Below are 26164 nucleotides of genomic sequence, written 5' to 3' on the forward strand. Positions count from 1 at the left end.
CTTCCTAGGAGCAGAACAAATGACATTGGTCTCTACGTGCAGCCGGCTGTGAGACGAGTGCGCAGGGACCGTCTGCAAAGTGCAACACCGAAAACACATTCTGCAGAGATATTCAATAACTTCACACTTACACAATATAGTGCCCCCAAAATCACCTTACACATTAATGATATACTGCTGGTTATACTACAACACTTTGTTTAGCGTAAGACTTTTGCATACCTAATATTAGGTAGGTCTATTTTCAATATTCAATAACTTCACTGTTAAAGGCTGTAGTGTCTCAAAAATCACCCCACAAATCATTGATACCCTGCTTGTGATACTACAACACTTAGTTTGTAGAAATATAGTTTTGGATAATTTGGGGAATTTTAATATTCAATAACTTTACTGGTACTGCTAAGGGGTGGTGATGGGGCAGTGGATAAAACAAATGCCTTTGATGTGAGAGACCCGGGTTCAAGTCCACTTTGAGACACCACCCTGAGCAAAACACTTAACCCCTAGTTGTTCCAGAGGCGTGCGACCTCTGACATATATAGCGACTGTAAGTCGCTTTGGATAAAAGTGTGTGCTAAATGAATAAATGTCATGTTATAAGCAGTAGTGTCTCCAAAATCACTTCAATCATCAGTGGTCTTCTATTGCTGATACTACAACACTTAGTTTGAAAAGTGAGGTAATTTTGGGCAATTTTTATATTAAATAACTTCACTGTTATACAGATACCCAGCTAGACATTTTACTTTCCTAGAACATTTTGATAACTTTCCTGCTGGTGTCAAGGACATTGCTTTATAATGTTCTCTGATTGTTCCCAAACGGACACGATGTAAAGTTTTTTAAAGTGTTTGGGGACGTTATTTCGTTACGTAAGTGTTCAGGGGAAGTTTTGGTGGCACCTATTCTTAACATGAGACCATTGATGATTGGGGTGATTTTGAAGACACCCCAAAATTATGCAAGCCTATATTTCTACAAACTAAGTGTTGTAGTATCACAAGCATTAGATCACTGACATGTAGGGTGATTTTGGAGACAATACAGCTTATAACAGTAAAGTTATTGAAGATAGAAATTCTCCAAAATTATGCAAAACTATATTTCTACAAGTGCTGAAGTATCACAAGCAGGATATCAATGATTTGTGGGGTGATTTTTGAGACACTAAAACTCTTAAAAGTGAAGTTACTGAAGAGAAAATCTTTCCAAAATTATGCGAAACAATATTTCTACAAACTAAGTGTTGTAGTATCACAAGCAGGATATCAATGATTTGTGGGGTGATTTTTGAGACACTACAGCCTTTAACTTTGAAGTTATTGAATATTGAAAAAAAACCGAGTTATTGATCCCGGAAGCTCAAATCTGTGAATCTATTTCCAACTTTACTGAACTCAGTAATAAATGGCACCTTTCCAGTCATCTCTAATTACGAGATCTTTTTTCATAATTACGAGATCCTGGATCTTTTCTCGTAATTATGACATCTTTTCTCGTAATTACGACATCCTGATCTCATAATTATGAGATAAGGCTTCCAATCTTTTTTTCTTTGGTGAACGCAATGCGCTTCCGTAGCAGAAGGATGAGGGATGTACCAATACAACGTCTGACTTTTAACCCCATTTCCTATCTACAGTCAGTGGTTTCTTTTAACCTGAGTCGTTCCCTGACCTTAACAAAGCAGTAATTTTAACTAACCTAACCCTAACCAAGTCATTTCTTTGCCTAAATCTAACCAAACCTTAGCCATAGTTTTGTAAGATAAAAAAACTTTATTTTTGAAACAATGATGTGTCGTCCTTGAAGGTATGAAACAAAGACATACTTTGTCATTTATTTTGAGGTACTTGACTTTAAGTTAAATATAAGACTCAGCCCCCCTCCCCACTCCAGAAATTTTACTACAGTCCTCAACCCAACAATAATAAATGTACCATCCACTGTGTAAATGAAAGACATCAAGTCAATCATCATATCATCAAACATCTCAGTATTTAAGCAACTTTGGCAAAAGGCAAAATAAATGTTCTTAAAGCAGCTATAATCAATATTTTTATTATAGGAACACATCAAATGAGAATATGAAAACAATGTGCAATGTGAAAGGGGTTGCTGATGAAACCTGAGAGAATGATCACTTGGATTTGCAGCTCTTGCAGCTTTAAAGTAAGTTTCAGCTCATTGTTTAGCTTTCTGGTGCGCAACTTTACTTTTTTTTGTCACTCTCTCTGCTCTCTTCGTGTTGTTTTCAGCCACAGAAAGCAGCTGTAAACAGCACCATGTGGGTGACAGACACAGTAAGCGACTAGCTGGTGAACATGGTTATTTAGCTGCTAAAGAGCCAGATATCTTTTTCAGGAGTTGGCAGAGACCCAAAAGTGCTAAACGGGGAGTGAATATTAGACTGAAATTCACCAGGTGACCAGAAAACATGACTCTAAATGAATGATAATGTTGCTCTGTAACGGTATAATGTGTAAAATAAGCAACTCTTTGCCAACAAGTTTGCCATAATAAAGGATGATGCTATGATATCAATGCTGTGTTCACAACTTGTTTCCACTGTCCCCAAGTTAGCCAAAAAATTCAGTTATTGCAGGTTTAAGAAAAATAAGGATGACATAATGCAGCATGAATAACTTATCTTTTTATGGAAATGTTTGAAATAATTGAATCCTCAAACTGAAATTATATAAACAGACGATATAAAAAAAATCCCCCTCTCACCCCTTGCGGAATGTTATGTGTCATCCTCAAGCTCGGGTCCTCTACCAGAGGACTAGGAGGAGGATCTCTTCTGGACATATGACTTCAGCCCTCACTGCTCCGATTACTATTGTACTGTTGCTTTTATTCTACACAGGGATTGGCACATATATCAGCATCTATCACAACTGCCTATACATACACTGAACAAAATTATAAACGCAACACTTTTGTTTTTGCCCCATTCATCATGAGTTGAACTCAAAGAGCTAAGACTGGTGGTCACACCAGAAACTGACTGGTTTCCGGACTAAAAACAAAGTACCAGAAGCAGGCAAATGCGCTCTACCATATATGCACATTCACATTTGTTTGATTTTGTTTTAGATGACCCCATTCAGAACCATCCACAGTTCCTTATGGATTTGTGCTCTCTAGTCGGCTGTCCTGGATTGGGAATCACATTAATCATCCCTATAAATACACAAAGATGTTGCTCTTGTTGGTGTTATCATTTGCTCTTCTGTGATCAGTAGCTGTTATAGTGAGGTAATTGGCTATTTGAAATCTGTTGTATCTATTTTAGGGGTCAGTGGACAAAGACATTGTCATTGTCTTTGTCCACCACATCGTCAACCGCTTATCCTGCGTACAGGGTCGCGGGGGGCTGGAACCAACCCCAGCTTACATTGGGCGAAAGATGGGGTACACCCAGTCCATTGCAGGGCCACACATAGACAAACAACCTAAGGACAATTTTGGAGACATTAATTAACCGAGAGAGAACCCACACGGACACGGGGAGAACGGCTGGGGCAACCGAGGTTTGAACCCACGACCTTCTTGCTGCGAGGCAACAGTGCTAACCACTGCACCACCACGCCAACCTTGATGATATCGTGGATTACATAAAACATTTGCAGGAGAGAGAAGCTCAATTGAGGAACGAGGACATGTCATCATGAATGCACCCAACTTTGGAGTTTTCTTTAAGAACTTTTCCAAGATGGATAAATTGGACGGTACATTTGTTGCAATAATGAACTTGGTGTGCCTCTCTCACCTTTATTCCTTCAAATATCCTCCTCTTCTAATTGCTTAAACAATGCCGGATACTCATATGCAAATTATGCAGCGCTGCTTACAAACTTGCTAACTGTGCATGATTTATAATAATTATGATATAGATGTCATGGTGCCACAGTGTTGTTACTGACATAATAAAGAAATTTAAATACAATGGTAAAACCGCAGTGGCTACCATGCAAGGTGCCATCGGGAGCAATTTGGGGTTCAGAATTTTGCCCAAGGGCACTTCAACTCCTCAATGCACACTGGAGGAGCCTTGCATCGCCCTGCCGACCTTCTGATTAGTGGACAACCAGCTCTACCTCCAGAGCCACGGCTGTCCGTAGTAAGTATGAAATACATCCGTTGTGCAGAGTTGTGAATATGAATGGGATGACAGAATGAGCAGCATAGAATCAGGATCCCTGAAGCCTCTTTTGCTCACTAGTTTACACTGGAAACGTCTCAGTTGAGGCATTTGGGCTTTAAAAGAGCAATTAGATCAATAGCATCAGTGGGAGCAGCAGGAGGACTAGGAACTCAGCATGGCTACTTACATATTTATTTAGGGCACAGCCCCTCCATCTGTGCCTGTATCAACCGTTGAACACAGAAACAGCCACATCTCCTCATCAGTGTGGAGGTGCAACAGATTTTTCACTGGCACATATGAAAGGCTCACAACCAGTGACACAGAAAATTACTTGAATTAACATTTGCCAATTTTCAAGGCAAAATCACAGCAGCTGAGAATAGATACAAGTTCTACAGCAGCACTAATGTAGAGTAGTATTTGACAAATTGCAGGTTCGGAGCTGTGTTGTCACAGTGCAACTGCAGAGCATGTAATTGATTTCACAGTGGTGACCCAAAATCTTCCTCCCCAATATCTACTTACCAATTTGGGTGCAAAGCCAACAGCTGGCTGTGAGCACAGATCAGTGAGTGTTTCAAAGCCTGTGTTCTTTAAAGGGCTGTATCCAGATCAGTCATAGATTAGTGCATGCATGTGCAGACAGTTTGGATCAATGAGAGTGAAAGAATATGTGAGGTTCAGTATCTTCTGTGCTCAATAATGCCTTAACCGCTGCATCATTTCCTAGGAAACACAACTCATTGTCCTCTTGTGTGGATCAAATTTGTTGTTGTGTTATCTAGTCTATGAGTCTTTGTGACCATTTTGTCAAGGCACATGTTGAAATGCACGATGAACCCTTTGATCAGTGCTAATGAAATCAGGTTGCCTCTCTATTCAGCATTCAGTGCCTCCCACTGAATAGAGTGCATGATAGCAGGTCGAGTCTAAGGACATCACACAACTAATGTGTTGCCAGAGAAGACAAATTATGGTCTAGACATAGTATTGACAGTTAATTGAAAGATCACATGTCTTTTCTTAAATTATGTATGTTTCCAAGATATCACTGTAACTGTGCATAGTATTTTTCATGTATTTATAGTAGATATAATTTCCATCACAATGAATTCTTTGATGACACTCCATTTTTAACATAAACACAGACACTAACATAGACACTGACACACACACACACACACACACACACACACACACACACACACACACACTCTCACTCCACAGTGTTCAAACCTCATATTAGGAGGAGAAACAACAGGAGAGAAGATGATAAACATGAGTCACCACATTGTGATACTGACACAATCGTGCCATGGAAAACATCCCAGCAGCTCTCTGGGTGTCTCCATCTCTACGGGATGTGTGTCATTAAAAGGAAAATGTGGCTTAAGAGGAAAAAGAGGATCTGCAATCCTTGAGAATAACATTAGAATTGAATGACTCATCAGGAAATGTAATGGTAAAATAACAAACAGAAATATACATTATGTCAGTAAACTCAGAACAGGAACTCTTGAAGCCAATTTTGAGGTCAAAGCTAAGATGAGGTCGATCCCTTTCCTTGCGTGACCCTGCAGAATGAAGTAGTGCCCTGGTTCGCGCTATACTGAGCTGATAGGAAGTCTTTATCTACACAGAGTGGTGTAACTTTGAAAGCCTTTCAAACCAAGACTCACTGCCGTCATCCTACCACACAAGATATGGTTCTTGAAATGTGCCAAATCAAGCTCTGTCACGCTGGCTTTAGAGCAAAACTCCTCTTCACACAAACACTGGGAGAGCCCAGTGTAATGAAAGGGGCCGAAAGCAGTTCATCCTCCGTCTGCGAAAGACTGAGTCATTAAAAAAAACTTAAAGCTGCACAAATGAATTTTATTTCATATTGACAATGGCTCAAATGACTACGTGTAATGTGAAAGAGTTCCCCTCAACTGTGATGACTGGTCATCATAGTTTGTTGTTTTCAGCAAAAATGCTCTGATAAACTGACTCTATGTGGATCATGGAGTCACATTTAGCAGCTAAAGAGTGGGTGGAGACCAAAAACCGATCAAGAGAGACAGAATACTGGACTTTAATTTATTAGGTGGCCAGAAATACAACTCCAAATGAATTATAATGTTGCTCCATGTTTGCTGGATGTGTAAATAAGCAACTGTTTACAAACATGTTCATCAACTACCTTATGAGGTGATAATATGTCAGTGTTGTCTTTTCATTCCCCAACTAGAAAAATCAATTCACTCGGCTTTAATGGTGAAGCATGGCTAAAGCAGTAATGGGATTCAGAGATTCCAGTGTGTTCCTTCACATGTGATTAGTCTGGAATTAGACTGCTCATTCTGTTTCTGTTCGGAGTCTGCATGATGGTTCATCCATCCATCCATCGTTAACCGCTTATCCTGCGTACAGGGTCGCGGGGTGGGGTACATGATGGTTGTAGTGTCTAAATGATTTTCATATTCTGCGTCATGTGTATTGTGACTTATTGTAATATATTTTACAGATATGAATACAAATGTATATGTTTTATTTTGGCTTTTTTTTATTTTGACAGCAATTTCATCTCCATTTGTCAGTGATGTGGTCATTTAGATGTAGTCTGTCCAATTATGTCAATTAGGGCTTTAATACACATATCAATCTTAAAGGCCCCGAAAAGCTATTTTCTCAATTAGCCTATTACTATGAGCGATGGGGTCCTATATGAACACAACATTTTCAGCTAAAGTTCGACAAAGTTTTGGTGACATGAGAGTATTTCTGTATTTTTTGTTTTCTCACTGGTTTGAAGAGGGCATGGCTAAATTGGAGAAAGCTGATGTCATGTATTGTATTTCCATGCACCAATCAGAGTCTAGCAACATTTGAATCCAAATCTTTTGACAGTTGTGGGGTTGTTTGCTTGTGTTTCCAACACTGTCAATCACACTCTGACAGCCGAGCAGAGTCGCTGAGCTTTTAACTGTTAAACTCTTTTAATTTTGCTAGTCTAGTCATAAATACTTGATATAAAATTACTTGAGATTTCAACATGTTTTCTTTACATCAAGTCCAGCTGCTTCCACAGGTCTCTTGTATGCTAAAATAACAACCTCAAACAACAAGCTGCATCTACTTCAAGGCAGTCCATCTTACCTACAGGTCATTTGGGCAGAAATAGGATTCAAGCCCTCAAAGCAGACACTCTTATTCTGTGTGAACAATTGATGACATTTCAGTGCACTCATGCTTTTAAAGTGACTGTAGATGGAAGTTAGAAAGACAGATAGTAAATGGTACTATTCTGGTTTGATTGAATCCCAGGCTGCCGTGTCTACTTAGAGAGGTGATCTCCCCCTGGGATGTGGAGTGCTGTGAGGCAAAGATAACTTGTTCTTATCTTGATCTGCTCAGTCAGGTATGAGAGCTCCTGGCCCAAGGGAACACTAGCAGGGATGTCAGTGCTATGGGCCTCACAAGCACACTGGGAACCAGGATGCAGATTAATTTTCCTTCCCTGTAACCAAGCGCTGTGTATTTTAATTATGTCTGTTATCTTCCTTACACCAAGTATTTTTGCCAACAGACTAGCAGCCAGATCACCACGGTGGTGAATTGTTGTCATGCCTGTTTTGAATTGAAATCAGACAGGAAAAGGGTTTAAAAACCGTGAGAGTTGTGATTCAAGCAGAGAGAGAGCCCTCACTCGGCTCTACCTCCTGTTTGAAGCTCTGATATGAATCCTGCCTGGTCTGTGTGCGCAAACAGCAGGACACAAACACAGGCTGCTCAGCCAACTGTGTCAGCTAGTAAGTAAGATGATACGCAGGTGATACTATGCTTCCAGGATGCTGATTTATGCTCTTGTTTGCCAGCACATGCAGTTAGTGACATAAAAAAAACATCTTGAGATGAGGTAACCTTCGGACATTCAGATCAATTCCTGCTTATTGACATGACTATGATTGACTGAATGGTGATGTCATACCATCAATCTGGATATTTGTATCCATGCTAGCAGCGTGGTCAGTTGGTCCACCACTTTGGTTGGACAAATTCTACTGACTTTGGTGATCCCTTGACTTTTCATCTATCACCACCATGAGGTTGACATTTATGGTTTAGGCGTTTAGCATAACTACAGCTCCACAGACAACGCAAACCAGACAGTGTGTGTAAGAGCGATTTATCTCTGAGGAGTTGGAATGCCTTTAGTGTGATAGCTTTTATTGTCTCACAGCTCCTTTCTTTAAGCACCCAGCAACAATTACTGACTTGCATTTGTCTTCTGGTACCTGCCAGCTCCTCCCACCTCCTAACGCAGCAGATCATACCCAACATGCTTGTACTGTCTTCCACTTGCCAAGTTTTCTTTTTGGAAACCTAAAGAACCGTCTCTAAACAAAACCTCCATTCACTAGCTTTTTCATTGTTGGAGAAGAATTGTGGCTGATTAAACACTTACTTAAATGTATTAAAGGAGATATATAAAGAGATGTAAAGTTCAGCCTACTATAGGTTGATGTGGTTGAATCAATTGCTCAGTGATTAATTATGGATGCACCCAGTGGAGCATAAGTCAGTCTTAGATTAATAGGTCGTATCCTGCCTTGTAGCCATGTTTGTGAAGCTTCAGATCTATTGTTAGTTCTGTCACCTAGAGAGGACTCATTTTGCAGAGACCAGGCTGATCCTGTTTGGTCTTGTCATGTCTGATTCTGCAGATGAGCCCTGACATCCTCAAGGATGGACAGGAATGATTTGACGTCACCAACAACAACAGACACAGAAAAATCTCTTTCCCCACCTTGTGCTGCAGAGGAGGTGTATTTTGGTCAGAGTGCCTCATGGTGTCAAAGACGTCACAGTCTCTGGGGTGTGAACCGTGAGCAGAGTAAAGTTATTTAACTCACTGCCAGAAGATCCACTCATCCACACTGATGTACCCACATGCTCCGACAGACCCAAACCTCTGACAGATAACAGCTCTGAAACAGTCTGTGATGAATTCATGGCGCGAAACACTATTCGCACCGAATTAAATTTTAAGCAACATCAACATTTCCTAACTTATTTTACTGTAGTTAATGCAGTTATAACAACTATACATGGAGTTATTAAAAGGTTTAGATGAACAAAATCTTTAAACAAAAGGGTGTTCAGTACACAGTTAGGTATCCCTGGAAGTGTATTGATGGCTGTGTTTTCTCTCTAGTGTTTCATTAGATAACTTATTTGAGAGTTTCAGCTCTCCGCTCGATGGGGGGCAGACACATTGGTAAGCTTTTGATTTGGCGGAGTGAACAGAGGTGTGACAGACGACTAAAACATCAATTTTGCCACTAATTATCTCTACCAGTGACCTGGAGGGGATCATGCGTTTGGTTGTGTGTTATGTGTATCTGTTCTATTGACAGGGATATTAAGATGGACAACATGACAGCTCCCCAAAAGTGAAGCCAAAACATCGTGATTGCCCCCTTATGGCTGGATGTGGTATAGGTCACAAACTCTCCATGTTAGCGGATGGGGGCAAAATCTATGAACACATCAAATACATTTTTCCCAAAGATGGTTTCTGTCATTTTAGGTGTTCAAGTGTTAATTTTTCTTATAAGTTTGGTTTTAATTACTTACTTAATGTGAAATTTGTAATGTGTAATTTTTGTACAGTGGAAAGAAATGGACACACGTCGCGCATACTACATACATATTACATCGACCAAATATGTTTTGTGCATATTTTGTGCACAAGAAGCTCTTGTGGTTGCGAGATTCATAAAAAAACTTTTTTATTGACTGAGCCTATCGTAAAGCTTTGACTTTCGCCTCTTCACCAGTATTCACCATTTTATGATATGTATTATGACATAGCAAAAGGCATTCCTGACAATCGGCTATGCTTAAAACAAGACTTATCACTGTTGCAGTCCGCATATCGGCTGAAAATAGCAAAAAAAGCTCTTTCGGTGTTCGGCCTAATAAGTCAAAAGCCTGATTAAATTTTACCGAACAATTACGTTGACATGTCGGCAGTGTGTAAGCATTTTAAAGTGTTCGTGAAAGACGCAAAAATCGCCATTTGCAGACACTGTTCTGCTGAATTGTCTCCTAGCACATCCTCTTCATCTGGGGCTGACTTCTTAGAAAAGGCAACAAACAATCTGACCCGCTTTGAGTGTTTCTTTCACTCGTTTTAGAGAAGGTGATTAAGCTAGCCAAAGTGCACACGTTTTCAAGCCTTTATGGTAAGTGAAACGGACCAGAGCGAGCTGACAGGCAGGTTAGCGACTTTATCCTATCATTACGGACCCACGTGGGCCTCAGACCCACCCACCATAGTCTCTCCAAATCCTGTGGGAAACACTGAGTAAAAAGCACATTTTGACAATTTAATTTATGCAATCGTAAAAAAAAATGGCAAAAATGTGAATTTACTTGTTCGGTGTTTGGTATTCGGCAAATGTTTTCATTATATTCGTTTTTTCATTTCGGTGCATCCATAAAAATTTTTATTTAAAACATTCAAAAAATGTACTATTATCAACAGAATATGAAGAAGTAACAGTTCTGACATTATATCTAAGATATTTATGTATTGTGTGGCAGAGAAATCTACCTAAGTGAGAATGCTAACAAGGGTGTAGAATTAGGTAGGTACAGTATGTCCTTACCAATCTCCAGCAACTATTGAATTGTACCTGGCAATAATTCTGATAAAATAAAACCATTGTTTTCTGTAAGTGTCTAGTCAATGAACTTGGTACACAAATGTCAGCTGCAAATAAGTGAAAGAAACACAAAACCAAAAGGTGGAATTATAGTCTGTCAACTACAACATATTAGGGCCACTGTTGGGAATAAAATACTACTAATCTAAGATTTCGAGAATTAAGTCAGATTATTATAAAAGAAGTTTCTGAGTGGTAATAGATTAGGATGCTTTGAATTATATGTGCATGTGTTGGTATTTGCAGGCAGACTGCAGTTATTTGGAAAATGATATTAAATGATAAAAGTTGCTCCAGAGCCATGAGATAGAGATGTCAATTGAAGTGGCTTCATAGTGGCTTGGCTGCACACAATACAATGTTGCCACAGCATATTATCTGAAACTATACACTGCTGTAAACGCATCATTACCAGTGTGCCTGCTTGGGAATGTCGCCACAGACACCAGATTTAAAAACTGTATAGCGCGAAATACAGAGAGATTTACCTGGATGTTCATTTATCTGTAAAAGTCCTGTTCCCCAGCTTCAACTAAACCATACTCAACCGAAACAAATCTCCTCTGTACTGTATTCATTGTTGTCAAACTGGCCTCCATTGGTCTTTAACTTTGGTTCCGTTCAGTGTTCACTGGGAGGCTGTTGAGCCCAGTGCCATTCTGGTGCCTGAAATCCTCCTCTTCCCAGCAGTCCAATCCTCCTGTGCACACATGCAGCGCATAGTTAGCTAATGGGACTGCTACTAGCTGCACGGCTAATTGAGCTCACTAGCTAATGGCAGCGACAGTTAACAGCTGCTGCCAACTATTTGTTTGAAGTATGATTTCGACAGGCAGACAAAATCTTGTCATTCTTACTCATTGCACCTTTAAATTCAGAACTTTGGACTTACTGTCCCACTTATTGTTTCCTTAATTTTATATAGTTAGGCAAACCCAGGACACTTACAATACCATTACAGGTTTCTTTGCATCTTAAAGAAAACTGAGACTATACTATACAAAAAAAACATTTCACTTCACTACTCTCATGCATGTACGCTGGACACACAGCCTGCCCTTCACTTCCTGTTACTCACCCACATGCCCCCAGACACACCCTGTGGTGAACTGCACTTTTGTAGTTACTTAGTCACTAGATAAATTGTCGAAACACTTTTACAATCACATTTAGAGGACAGCAGGAAGCATCATCATGAAACATGAAGAAGAAAGTGGGAGTGCATGAGTGTTTGGATATTGATGGTAACATTTTTAAAGATGTTAACAATACTGTCAGCTGTGGATATATCTTGACTACTTCATTACTGACAGGCCATTAAGGCGCCTCCTATTCCAATATCCAATTAAAGGCTCCGCAACAACTCTTAATAAGTGGGTGCAGAGTTGATAAGCAACCAATTCTGAAGCTTCAAGCCCTCTGCTTCATTAGAGGGATGTTGTGCTAAAACAGAAAATTCAACACAGAGGACATCAAAGTGCCCACTCTGCAAAATGAGTAACAAATTCTTATTAGATATGCACCAATCTCCTAGGATACAGCCGACATACACAATGATCACCCAGCGAAACTGTTGCCTGTATAATGCTCTTGAATAATGCTCCACTCAATTACTGCTCACCAGAAGGGCAGGTGTTGGTTTGCACTGTGAGATGTGAAAGAACAGAAGGAATGATGAAGGAGAAGGGGGCAGAGGAGGAGTGGAACCATTTCAAGGTTTCAAGAATGACAAAGTAACACTTCTCAATATGAAAAGATCAAAGTGTCTGAAAATGTGCTATTCTTCACGGGACATAATTGTGATGAGGGGGAAAAAAATCACTCACAGCATATGTGAGGGGTGGCAGGTTTTTAAGCTGCACTGGAGGCATTTTCCTAAATCTGCCGAGGTAGGAAGGAGGCATGGAGCAGTCCAGTGCAAGGCTGCAACAGGTTTCGTGCCAGTTCATTGCTGTCGCAGCCCACGCATTCACTTGATACAATCGCAGAGACACCAAATGCCATGAGAATGTCAAACTCAGTCTTTAAAGAGGCAACCAGCACAGAGGAAGAAACACAAACAGCACAGCAACAACAGAGGATATAGGCTCTGGAAAAATCTCAAGATGGAAAAAATGGGCAGGATGAAAAAAAAAGATCTCACTTATGAGTTAACTGTATAAAAACTGCTTGTGTGGATTTTTCTGTATTGACAATATCAAACATCCTTTTGTATGACAGCAGCAGATTTCTTATGACAGAAGATTTAGATCAGCTCTACGGGACTGTGAAGATGTGTCTGGGCTCAATTTAAATTCCAATCGTAAACAGTGTACGTCATAGAAAATTGTATTCTCTACCTCATTAGTCGACATTAGACATTTTGAAAATGCACTTAGCTGCTTTCTTGCCGAGAGTTATAATGAGAAGAATCAAAGAACACTTGCATGTTTGTACACCAAAGCTACTGCCAGCAGCCACCTAACTTAGCTTAGCACAAAGACTATACCGGGGAAACAGCTACAAAAAAAGTGTAAATGTGACAAATTGACAATTTACGGCTTTTATTTGTAGGGCTATTTTTTGGCTATGAACAGTTACCTGGCAGCCAGTGGACACTCCACTTGGTCCTGACCAAGAAACAGTTTGACACATAGCCTTCAGTAAACCAGAAATTTTTTGTTTTTACAATAAGGCTTTTGCACCGATTAAACAAAAGCAAGACATTTATTTGTTACATTCTAGGTTTTGACCCTTGAGCTCTTTGGAGTCAGAAAAGTTAGTAACATTATTTGACTAAAGAAAAACCTGAGGTAAAGTTACTTTGAGTAAATGTTGTTGTACTTTCAATTAATTAATTTGCCGATAATTAATTTGCCGAGCTAACACATCTGACAGCTTCAGAATTCAAATAAAATGCATTCTGTGACAGAAATTTTCTAGGCAGACCTAAATTCTACATGTTTGTTATCCATCATAAATCTTAAATACAATTATTCACATCAAATTTTTGTATTTTCAAATAGGGTTATGCTGAACAAGAGAATGTGCATCACATTCGTACTTAAAACGAATAGGAGACCTTGAGAGTCAGATATGCAAGTGGCAAGGGATTGTAAGAGTTAAAGTCTAAAAATATAAGGAGTGTGACATATCAATAGAACATTTCTCAAAGGTTTGCTGACATCATTGTTGAAATTCCCTCTGTCCTCTGATAAGTCAATGAAGTCAGACATTTTAATTAATGTACGATTTTAAAAAATAGACATAGTGACCAAGTAGGGGTCTGGTACCAGAATAACCAATTCCAGGTTGCATATATTCATTTAGAGCTTATTTCCATTTTCATTTCACTATTTAAATCCATTTCTGTTTCCTTTCTTTTTTCTTAAAACATTGACATTGTTTGGGGATTAAGGCCAGTCATCATGTTTTCTGTTGCTGACTGCTTTAGGAGACATTCTGATCAGACTCTAAACTTGATCACTTTTACATGTCAGGATCTATAAATAGTCTCAGAGCTACTGTAGTCTGTTGAGTAAAAATCTCACAATGCGGATGGAAGAAAAGGTTATATTTAGAAAGGAGGGGAGGAGGAGCAGCAGCTGCGATGCAAGATATCTGAAAATGGAAAGTGCTCCCAGGGGTGACAGCGCTTATTCTCGCCACTTTAATTATTTATTTCCCCTTTAATATACCACCGACGACAGCTTCACTGGGGCAAAGATCATGTTGGATCAGGACTGCTGACGTTCCTGTGGCTCCCCACGTTACTGCATCTGTCTAAGCCAGTGAGCTTTGGCCTTGTTCTCAATGGTCCATCATGCCTCTGCAGGACAGCAGGTCTGTCATTGATACAGGTAATTTCCAATCAAGTGCACAATAATTAAAATCCTGCATTTTTCACCATTTAAATGACAGTTGCAATTTAGGTTTTCTATGTTTAAAAGCACTGAAACATCCAGTTCTTAGAATAAAAACTATTAATTTAGGGGGCGTATGTCACAAGCTCCTTCTGGTTGTTTGATACTTACAATAAGTCTTCAAGACATAAAACAAATCTTAATTCATTTAACTTGATCAAATAAAGATATTTTACCAGATCTTTACACAGACATTTCAACTACAATGTTCAACCACAGTGTCTCTCGAATGGGAGGGACACATCCGTCTGATTTGGTGAATAGAGTAGCCTATGTGCTGTTTTGTAAAACCACCTTATCCTTGAGACTCGTAAACAACACGTCTCTCCAGAGGCTGAGAAGACAATCACAGGTGAGAAATCACTGCCAGAATTGACGACTGGAGTTCTGAGACAAGTCGGATGGGTCATAAAGTGATTAGTCCCAGTCTCAGAGGAAAAGAGCAGGGGTCGGACAACTAATGATTGAACATGGTGGTGGTGGTGGGATAGTTGCGCAAGTGAAAACAACAACAACAACAACAAACCATCAAAAAAAGCCTCCCCATCCTTGGTGGAATGTTATGTGTCTGATTTACCTGTTCCTTGCAGGGCTGAGAACATCACTGTTCTCATTAGAAACTGCTTCTGTGCTGTCTCATAGCAACCTAAAAATAGAAATGTCCCTATTAGGCTGTATAGCTGCGATGGCTGCTACAAGTTTTGCCCTCTTTAATTGTGCAGTAAATATATAGGTGTGAAATATTTTTGCTCTATCTCTGCATTTATTGAGCGATGAAACAAGCCAATCAGAGACAGAGTTTGTTGGAGACTTGCATAAATAAGCTCACATTATTAAATGACAACTGCCTGTAAATTATGATTTCTGATTTTAATGTGAGAGGAAGCCCATTAATGATGGTGACCCAGAACAGATTCCTTTGTCATATTTTACAGCTGAATTGTCTTCGCTGTGCCCATTTACTACATGGCAGATTGAAAGACTGTCTTTATTCTAACAACTGGCAGTGATGTTCCACACTGGATAAAGATTCAATCTTATTTATAGCACAGATTTACTATCTGAGGCATGGATTCACAAAGGTATTACAGCATAACCAGTAACACATTGTTATTCCCTCATTTCCATCACATGTAGAATTGAACAGTACCTTTTAAAATAACTGAAATAAAAATACACACGTGTAGAGTATTTATGTCTTGGTAAGGAGACACTCGTTTCTGTTTGTATCATACAGATATGATGGATCAGGACAGAGGTTTTCATCAGACGCAATTTATTTTTGGTCAACTCTGACGTCAAGAGAATGCACGTTTCATTCAGCAAGCAACAACTTAAGTTATTTATAACACGCAGCATCTCCAGGTTATGATCCTTCAGTGCGCAGTGAAAGGAATACTCCCCATTGGACTGATGTAGTGTGCCTCCATAACAAAAGCCACACAGCTCATGTGCTATGGTGCCAGGGAGATACAGCACACTGTAACCTGAAGTAGGACGCACAGATGGGAACAGTCACAGCAAAAAAATAGGGATATAGGTGCAACAAACTTTCTCTTTTGAATCATTAATTCGCTCTGATTCCTTCCCTCTTACATGGCAAAGCGCTGGGTACTTTGAGCATGGAAAACCTCTCCTCTGACCAGGTAAGATAATTAACAAACACTAAGTTGAAACAACAAAATGACTGATAACGAAGCTTAATTAATTCAACTTCACGTCGTTGTTTTGCGTCGCTGTTTTCTTCATCATAGAGGATGCTGGTAAAAATAGATTAACCTAGGCTATTGCATTATATATAACATCTGATATGTTATATGGGTAATGTAATACATAATGTAAATTAATCTTTACATTAAAATCCTGCATTTCAAATGCAGGATTAAACGCATAATTAGACGACCAACCCAATAATCTGTCATAGAGCGCGTCTCTGCCGCCAAGTTATCCAGAATGAGAACCATAGACAACGACTCTTACACATCACAGTGCCCTGTTAATTAATGTCGACTGTCTAAATAGATGTCTGTGTTGTCGCTATTTAAATTAGATAATAATTTAGATATCAAAACAATCAAGTTAACTTACAGTCTCTTAGAAATATTTTTCTTCTAACAGAAAAAGATGAACAAGGCTGGTGTTCTTGCGCACTTAGCCTATAGGTTGGTGCTGCTTTTGTTCGACGTTCCTCGTCGCCTCCATCAATATGATGTAACAAGACAGAAGCAAGCTGCTGTCTTGTCATCAGAGATAACAAGATAAACTTTGATTTTCATATCCAAATATCACCGCTGGATTTGTGTGTGAATCTAACAGGTGCTGCTGTCTCCTGCGTGGACATGATTTTTGGTCATGATCACTCTCGACTTTTTTTTTTGTTTACACCATACCTTCATCTGAATTATTATCCATAGAATATATTTCCTGTAAGTTATATTTATAACATTTAATTTGTAACAGACTGCCACCTGCTGGTGGTGATGATGCTTTAGGAAAACAGAGGAACGAACAACTGAGTCTTAAATTATAATGATTTTGCAATGTAAGCTGAATTATTTGAATTATTTGTTCAAAGGGCTGTGAGCTGTAAGTTCAACACTGAGAAGATCTGTGATTGGCTGGGAGATGGCAGATATATTGGAGCTGCGGACAGATGGAAACTCACTTCTGAAGGCAGTGTGGCTCAGACGCTTGAGACTCACCAGGCTCCTGTTGGAAGGAGGTGCGTATATCAATGAGAGCAATGAACGTGGAGAGACACCACTCATGGTGGCCTGCATGTCCAAACACACTGACCAGCAGAGTGTCAGCAAGTCGAAGCTGGTGAAGTATTTGCTGGACAACCAGGCGGACCCCAACATACAGGACAAAGCAGGTAGGACAGCTCTAATGCACGCCTGCATCCACAGGGCTGGACATGAAGTAGTGGATCACCTGCTAGGCAATGGAGCTGATCCCAGTCTGGAGGACAGGAGCGGGGCCTCAGCCCTGGTCTACGCCATAAACGCAGATGATAAGGAGACCCTAAAACTGCTCCTGGATGCATGTAAAGCTAAAGGCAAAGAGGTCATCATAATCACCACAGACAAGTCGCCATCCGGCACTAAAACGACCAAACAGTACCTAAATGTCCCCCCATCACCAGAGTTGGATGAGAGGTCCTCCCCATCATACTGCACCTCTCCGTCTGATATTGATGTGACTGCATCTCCCACACCTGAGCAAGAGCAACAAAATACAGTCTTCAATTTCCAGACAAAGCTGAAAACGTCTAGTTCAGCTTCGAAGCTCGCCAACGGGCCCACGTCTCCAACACGCCGACACGTAAACCCAAAACGCGCACGTTTGCCTCAGCTGAAAAGGCTGCAGTCAGAACCTTGGGGGCTAATTGCTCCCTCGGTCCTGGCTGCAGCTGCCACCCATGAGGAGAATAAGAAAGCCAGCCCTGATGAGGATGTTGTTGCAGGGGTGAACGGACTCTCTTTGAGTAAAAGGTCAGCTTTATCTAGACATAATAGTGTGGATGGGAAGGACAGCTTATTCCCACTGGTGGGTGATCAACCCTGCAAAATGACAACCTCACTGTCAGTTCCTCCAACATCCAAAGCATCATACGACAGATCGCTTGGCCAGCACCAGCCGCTGGCACGGCGCAGTACTGTGCCCACAGAGCAGGAGAGCAGCAGCTGCAGCAGTGGACTCGTCAGTCTGAGAGACACAATGCATAGGAGACGTCTGGGGAATGATCACTATGACTCAGACTCACAGCTCTATTCAGACTCTGCCATGTTAGACTCTCCTAAGGTCCCAGTGGAGCGGAGGAAACTAAACACTTCTCCACTTGCGATGCTGACCAGTTCCAGAGAATCTCTAGACAGCAACGCCAGCCCATCCTCTCCCAGCACAGCACGCAGGCGTGCACCTGGCCTCCTGGAGAGGAGAGGCTCGGGCACGTTGCTGCTGGACCACATCTCCCACACCAGGCCCGGCCACCTGCCCCCTCTCAACATCAACCTGAACCCTCCCATTCCTGATATCGGGGCTAGTAGCAAGCCCTCGTCACCTCTGGCCACAGGTATTAGATCTATAGCTCCAGTAGCACCAAACACACCAAAGAGAGGCGGCCTCAAGTCCAAGAAGAAACTTGTGAGGAGGCACTCTATGCAAGTGGAGCAGATGAAACAGCTTTCTGATTTTGAAGAGCTGGCTCATTAGTTAGTGATGGTGTTTATGCAGCAAATATTGTGGGAGAAGAAATCACCATAAATTGTCAGGAAGTACATCCATAGGTACAGCTGTGTAGACTCGCAGCCATCTAGATGTTGAACAATGTTTATGAAAATATATATACACATATATATATTGAAACTGAGCAATATAGATAGATTTCCTCCCTGTGTTACACCCAACCTTAAGGATTATTCTCTTTTCTTCACAACATCTGCTGTACATGTATTACAGTTTTGAATGTAATTGCCAAGACATGGTACTTTTCCTCTGAACTAGCTCTCTTATATGATGTAATGTGTAGGGAACATACAGGGTCCATTTGTAGCCAGCAGGCCACTTGGTTGCACTTTGTGCATTTGTAATTAGCACCATTAATGGGCGTTCTTTGGGAGAGAACAAAGTGATGCACATGTCTGAGATGTAGCTTTGAGTAAGATGAATTTTGACTGTTTGTAGCAAATTTGTACAAAGTGCCTTCAAGATAAAGAAACCTAAAAAAGTGGACACATACATTTGATGTATTAGGAACATTTTCAATTCATGATGATGTAACCAAAGTGTGTTTTATTTCATATTGTTGGTCTCACATGGAACAAAATGAAGACTCAAACACACAAACTCAAAAAACATGCCTTAAGATACAGGTAAAACAACGGGCTATGTATGACAGCACTTTATTGCCCAGGAGGGAAAAAAATATAAATGTTGCTGTTAACAAACAAAAACTTTCAAAGCACATGTAATTCTTGTGGGATGAAATTAAGTAACGTTAAATGACATTCAAGCCCTTAGTCAATACAGAAATTGGTGAAACTTCTCAATTAAAATGTCATTTCACACTAATGGCAATCAAAAGCAGATCATACAGCTTCCATGTAACTTTGTGAAGCACTGCTTCTGTTTAAGAAACCTTAATCCATAGTATTTTTGCAAGTAGTTTGTTGTACATTCTGAATAAATGTCTATCACTTGTGAATTTCTTGTGTTTTCTGTTTGTTTACTCATTTGTCACATTAAGTAGTGCAAGCTTGTGACCAGAAGGTGGTCGGTTCAATCCCTCAGACCCAGCTGGCTCCTGCCTCATTTCCACCACTGAGGTGCCCCTGAGCCCCAACTCCAGTGGAGCTGCTCAGTGGCCAGCAGATCAGACTGTGGTTGTACTGGGCAGCTTCCAGGTTTAGAATGTGCAACTGTGTGAATGGGATCAGTGTGTTCTTGAAGAAAAAAAAAAATTTAAAAAAAATAGAGTACTGCCCTCAGTGAATTACCCCCTGAATAAATTCAGGTGAAAAATAAATTCAATAAAAAGTAGGAGCTCAGCCTCTCATTAGTAAGAGCACCAGTCCTTCCTCAGGCCACTTGACAGTCAATTGGTACTGTGATGATGATGATGATGATGATGACGGCATCGTAAATGTCACTGTGATTATGTCAGACCAACCATAGAGGCACTCATATCCCACAGCTTCTTGGCAGCTTCATCATCAAGACCCTGAGGGGCTGCTGTTTTAGGGGTGCAGTTGCTGTAATCAGTTGCAGAATTGAGTGTTAAACACGTGACTCGATCCGTTCCTACTGTGCTGATTTAGTCAAAAGAATAAGTTATTATTCAGGATAAGTGTAATGATGTAATGATGAATAATGATGGGAATCAATATTTTGTATTTCTTCACTCTGGTGAGGATTAACTTTTTCTTAGATTTACAGACAGCCGAGATTAAAATGTATGTGTAATAGGTATAAAGAATGTGAGTTTTTTTGTTTTTCATTCAAGCAGTGCAAGATGAACGCATGCGCCAACACTCAAACAGTTATTCCCTTGCAGAACAGTTCAGAGTTCAGATAATATCTGCAAAATGGAAGGAAATACCTCTTCTGCCAAAGCAGGATTACCAGCCGGGCAAAGCAAGCCACTGCCTTGGGATCCCCGTTGGCCCCAAAAGCCCTAGGTTAACTGTGTGGCCATTAGTTTGTGGTAATTTGATTGGATGAGAATGTGGGAATATCATAACCAAAGAACAATAGCCACTGACTTGATAAGGGCCTTTAGCGGAGTCCTGTTTTATGACCTGATTTGATGTCCTGTCTTGAAAAGTATTTGTGTGCAAAAATCTAGTATTAAATTTGTACCGATCAATATTTTTTTTATATTAACATCATCAATATCAAATGACTGTATGCTCTGTGTATTTTTAAAGCGGTCGCTTGTGGTTACAAACCCACAGATAAAGTAACCCCAACTCTGCAGACCCCTTCAGCTCTAAGGGGACTTTTTAATCTACTTTAGATGCATGTTCTGGTTTTCTGTCCCGCAGCTCCACTCTCATCAACTTGGTTTCCACCTGCAGCAGCTGATTTCACCAGAAAAGCTCTGATCAAAACATTGTACGCCAACAGCAGTCAGACAAAGTTAGCGACTAGCTGCTGAACACAGTGGAGCATTTAGCAGCTTAAAAGCCAGATATTTTTCTAAGGCGAGCAAACCAGAGTTAAATAGGAGAGTGAATATTGGACTAACATTCATCAGGTGACGTGGACCAACATGGATATTCATATTACTCTGTGTCTGCTGGATAAATAGGCAATTGTTTACTAACACATTGTCACCAACATTCTAAGGCCATAATGTGTCAATGTCATTTTTACAGCTCGTTCTGCTGCCCCCAAGTGGCAAAAACCCATTTACCATATCACAATATATTGAGACATTTTGAATTGATAGAGGTTGTCTCACATATTAAAATTCAAGCAACCGTCTACTGATATACATTGACTGACCTGTAGTAGAGTCCACTTTCATTCTGCAAGCTTTCCATAACAGCGCAGTAGATGGTGGTTTGAGCCCCTTCTTTTGGAGACTTGATGAGGAACCTGAGTGGTGCATAGACAACTCTCTTCCACAGGGGCATCGTGGGCCAGAAGTGTCGGCCAAGCTCAGTCCGGATTATTCCAGGGTGGAGGCTGTATGTCGTTACTCCGGTACCTGCAAAATGCCAAGAAATAAGATCTAATGTTTTCATTCTATTCACAAGAGCACACAATCTAAGTTGTTATCCAAAAAACAATACAGTAGAAACACAATAGGCAGTTTTTAAATTACTGCATAATGTCTGGTGTGAGATACAAAGTATTTCAATACCTTGTAGCCTGTTAGCCAGCTCCCTTGTAAAGAGGACATTAGCTAGTTTACTTTGCGCGTAGCTTTTCCAAGGGTGGTAATCTTTCTCTTGATGTATGTCATCAAAATAGATTTGACCTGTTGAGGGAAAGCGATACACACTTATTTGCGGACATGGTATTTCATATTAAATGAAAGTTAAAAGGATGACGTTCTTGAAAGAGAAAATAAAATCTCTTGAAGTGAAAAGAGAAAAACTGCACCTCTTTCATGAGCTAAACTGGAGACATTGATGATGCGGCTTGGAGCCGACTTCTTCAGGAGATCCAAAAGGCAGTTTGTTAAAAGGAAGTGGCCCAGGTGGTTCACGCCAAACTGCATTTCAAAGCCATCTTCAGTCTGCCATTTTGGACAGCACATAACACCTAAAAGTCAGAACATTAGTGGACATTTGTTTAACACCTCCCAACTGTAAATGCAACCACCATGCACTTTCATTCATTTATATATCTACCTGCATTATTGATGAGAATGTCCAGCCTCTCTTCACTTGCTAGGACATCTTTGGCTAATTGTCGTACTGACCGTAGAGAAGCCAAGTCCAACTTCTTAACAGTAACATTTTCATTCCCACTCCTCTTTCTCACGTCCTCTGCAGCTTTATTAGCTCTGTCCATGTCTCTACAGGCCAGAATGACCCTCGCACCTGTAACACAGCAGCAAATCTTGTACATTTCAAATGAAATTAAAGCTGCAAGCAGTTTCGGGCGGGCCCTCGCACGTGTAATGTGTCGAGGTGTGATGTGGCTGCGTTGCAGATTCTGGAGCTCTGCCGGTGTGGCTGTGAATTTGCCACGTGCTTCGTACGCTGCACAAAGGTGTTAATCATCATTTCCTGCGTCCCCTTTGTGGCGCTGCATAGCACTTGGCGCTATGACTATAACTGAATATTGGCATGAAGATGTGTTCTGGGCAGGACTGTTATCAAACACGTAAAGTTTGGTGCAGATGTCAGCACTGAAGTTACAACAACGTCCTCTTTTGGCGAATCATCGATTTTGGACGCCACGCCACGGGGACGCCATTCCAAGAAAACTCACCGTTTGTACAACTTTTAATCGTCAGTGGGTTTAGAGAAGACAGCGACAACCTGAAGTTGGTCAGACTAACTATGTAGGAGGAGTTCGTTAAAGTACGGAGCCTGTAAATCATCCCAAAATGACCATAAAATTCAAAATGTAGGTGAAACATGCCACGTGGGCTGCTTTGTTAAAGATCATATTCTGTTGCCAGCAGGTGGCGCTATGAGTGTGGGTGAATGTCTGCATGTACATGTGTTCAGGGCGGGACTCTTATTAAACATGTAAAATATGGTACAGATCTGAGCTTGTACAGTCAAGTTACAACAACTTCCTGTGTCATGGCGAAGCGTGGGACTTCACCGCCGTTTTGAAGTTGATACGTCCAACCTGCTAGGAGTAGTTCATTATAGTGTAAAATGTGTCATTTCCTGTTGCCAGCAGGTGGTGCTATGACTTTGAGTGAATATTGGCATGTAGATGTGTTCGGGGCGGGACTGTTATCAAGCATGTGAAGTTTGGTGCAGATGTCAGCATGTACACTGAAGTTACAACAACATCCTCTCCATACACATAGGTAAAACTTTGTCCGGGGGCTGCTCTGTAGGGGGCGCTAGCAAGCCATTTTGCCACGCCCATGTGCAAAACCCATAAAAAACTACATTTTTCGTCGCGTCTGAATTATGTGCAAAGTTTGGTGAGTTTTTGAGTATGTTTAGGCCCCCAAAATTGAGGTTACTTTCCAGAAAAAAGAAAAATAATCCCTTCAGTTTCAATAGGGACCTCACACGTTTCGTGCTCAGGCCCTAATTGGATCATTAAAGGCTAGAATATAAAACCCAGATAAGTCACTAACCCCTTCTAGCCAGATCAACAGCAGTTTCTTTGCCGATCCCAGTGTTGCCGCCAGTGATCAAGACAGTCTTTCCATCCAACGAGGCTTTGCTGTGACACACTCCACCTGCCATCCATTTCTTCACACCAAAAAGGCCCACTCCTGTAATAAAGTACAGCGTTAATTAATCTCGATGATACCTTTCCACCGTCCATAGCCACCTGAGAAAACTGTTTACAGGACTGCAGATTTTTCTTTTGTACCAAAATATTCTTAAATGTACAATGCTTTCATATCCTAAAAGGTTTTAATTAAAAAGAATGGCAACAATTTTAATAATAATCAACTGTTTCAGTCAGCTGTGAAACTGGTTCCAGCCTCCCAAATATCAGAAGTAGCTATTTTTTCTGTTGTTTTTTAAAATAGGTAACTAGGGTTTATGACAACTGTTGGTGTTTAAGTCTTGTGTGTTTATTTTGATTTTGCATGTGTTTTAACTTAGAAGAATTTATTAAGAGGGCCATCATGAAAGTTTTAGCTCTATTGTGTTTTTATCAGAATCAGAATCACTTTATTGATCCCCGAGGGTAAATTCTTTTGTCGCAATTGCACACTTGTCAAAGGTAGATAGATAAAGAGTATATAAATATAATAGTATAAATAAAAATATAAAAGACAAATATAAAGGTATGTGGGTATGTACAATATTATGGTGAACCAAAAGTATTAGTGAATAAATAGCAGCAGAGAATATAGCACATTAATTATTAAACAGGTAATATTGAACAGAAAATAGATAATGAGGTCTAGTTTAATAACTGACTAAGTGTCAGACACTTAAAGGGAGGAGTTATAAAGTTTGATGGCCACAGGCAGGAATGACTTCCTGTGGTGCATTTTGGGGGAATGAGTCTTGCACTGAAAGTGCTCCTGTGTTTGATTAGCGCATCATGGAGTGGGTGGGAGGCATTGTCCAAGATGACATGTAATTTGGACAGCATCCTCCTCTCTGACACCACCGACAGAGAGTCCAGCTCCACCACCACAACTTCACTGGCCTTGCGGATCAGTTTGTTAGCGTCCGCTACCCTCAACCTGCTGCCCCAGCATGCAACAGCAAACAGGATAGCACTCAGCCTCCTCAGAAAATAGAGACGGCTTTGGCCCTTCCTGTAGAGGACTTGAGTGTTCTTGGCCCAGTCCAGTTTATTGTCCATGTGCACTCCCAGGTATTTGTAATCCTCCACAATGTCCACAGGGACCCCCTGGATGGAAACAGGGGTCACTGTTTCCATCCAGGGGTCACTTTGCTCTCTTTAGATCCACAACCAGCTCCTTTGTCACATTGAGCTGTAGATGGTTCTGCTCACACCATGTGACCAAGTCCCCCAACACAGCTCTGTACTCAGCCTCATCACCCTTGCTGATACATCCAACCACAGCAGAGTCGTCAGAAAACTTCTGAAGGTGACAGGACTCTGTGTGGTAGTTGAAGTCTGTGGTGTAGATGGTGAAGAGGAAGGGAGAAAGGACCGTCCCCTGCAGGGCGCCAGTGTTGCTGACGACGCTGTCTGACACACAGTGTTGCAGGCGCACATACTGTGGTCTGTCAGTCAGGTAGTCAACAATCCAGGACACATGGGGGGCATCCACCTGCATCGCTGTCAGCTTCTCACCCAGCAGGGCCGGCCGGATGGTGTTGAAAGCACTGGAGAAGTCAAAAATCATGGCCCTCACCGTGCTCGCTGGCTTGTCCAGGTGGGCGTAGATGCGGTTGAACAGGAAGATGATGGCGTCCTCAACTCCCAGTTGGGGCTGGTAGGCGAACTGTGGGTCCAGAAAAGGGCTGACCATGGGAGGTCAGTGCCACAGGTCTGTAGTCCTTGGAGTCACTGGGACGTGGCGTCTTTGGCACAGGAACGAGCCAAAATGTCTTCCACAGCACATGGACCCTACGGAGACTCAGGCTCAGGTTGAAGATGTGGTGAAGGACTCCACAATGCTGGGGGGCACAGGCTTTGAGCACCCCGGGACGGACACCGTCAGGGCCTGCAGCCTTGTTGGAGTGGAGTCTCCTCATCTGTCTTCTCACCTGGTCAGCGTTGGGGGGGGGGGGGGGGGGGGGGGG

General features: G+C 41.1%; 2 protein-coding genes across 10 annotated transcripts in view; one reads left to right on the plus strand and one right to left on the minus strand.

Annotated features, from left to right (window-relative positions):
- LOC123961794 (retinol dehydrogenase 13-like) overlaps positions 1–26164 on the minus strand; it is a 51113-nt gene that overhangs the window by 24155 nt on the left and 794 nt on the right. For 3 of the 8 annotated variants that reach the window (XR_006822785.1, XM_046037491.1, XM_046037493.1), the window contains exons 2-6: positions 24058–24198; positions 22637–22828; positions 22386–22547; positions 22144–22260; positions 21783–21987 (exon numbers count right to left, since the gene is read on the minus strand). Coding sequence is in view for 7 of the 8 variants with exons in the window: in XM_046037491.1 (XP_045893447.1) it covers positions 21783–21987; positions 22144–22260; positions 22386–22547; positions 22637–22828; positions 24058–24198 (817 nt within the window). In the remaining variant the exon portion in view is untranslated. Of the gene's footprint in view, positions 1–11430; positions 11573–16033; positions 16262–19548; positions 20528–20552; positions 21356–21782; positions 21988–22143; positions 22261–22385; positions 22548–22636; positions 22829–24057; positions 24199–25773; positions 26129–26164 lie in introns of those variants that run through there. The other 5 variants (XM_046037497.1, XM_046037494.1, XM_046037495.1 and 2 more) reach the window with 5 other exon arrangements.
- On the plus strand, positions 14657–19016 carry ankrd34c (ankyrin repeat domain 34C). Of its 2 annotated transcripts, none has more exons than XM_046037490.1 (2): positions 14657–14711; positions 17350–19016. In XM_046037490.1, exon 2 carries the CDS (start codon positions 17400–17402, stop codon positions 18987–18989), a length of 1590 nt encoding a protein of 529 aa, XP_045893446.1. In that variant the 5' UTR covers positions 14657–14711; positions 17350–17399; the 3' UTR covers positions 18990–19016. The 2 variants fall into 2 exon arrangements, with proteins under 2 accessions (XP_045893446.1, XP_045893445.1); XM_046037489.1 differs by lacking the exon at positions 14657–14711 and adding an exon at positions 16382–16420.

Source organism: Micropterus dolomieu, linkage group LG22 (assembly GCF_021292245.1).
Source record: "Micropterus dolomieu isolate WLL.071019.BEF.003 ecotype Adirondacks linkage group LG22, ASM2129224v1, whole genome shotgun sequence".
In the NCBI taxonomy this organism is placed as follows: domain Eukaryota; kingdom Metazoa; phylum Chordata; class Actinopteri; order Centrarchiformes; family Centrarchidae; genus Micropterus; species Micropterus dolomieu.

Coding starts and splice junctions, on each gene's coding strand:
- ankrd34c (XM_046037490.1), top strand. CDS start 17,400: ATGGCAGATATATTGGAGCTGCGGACAGATGGAAACTCACTTCTGAAG.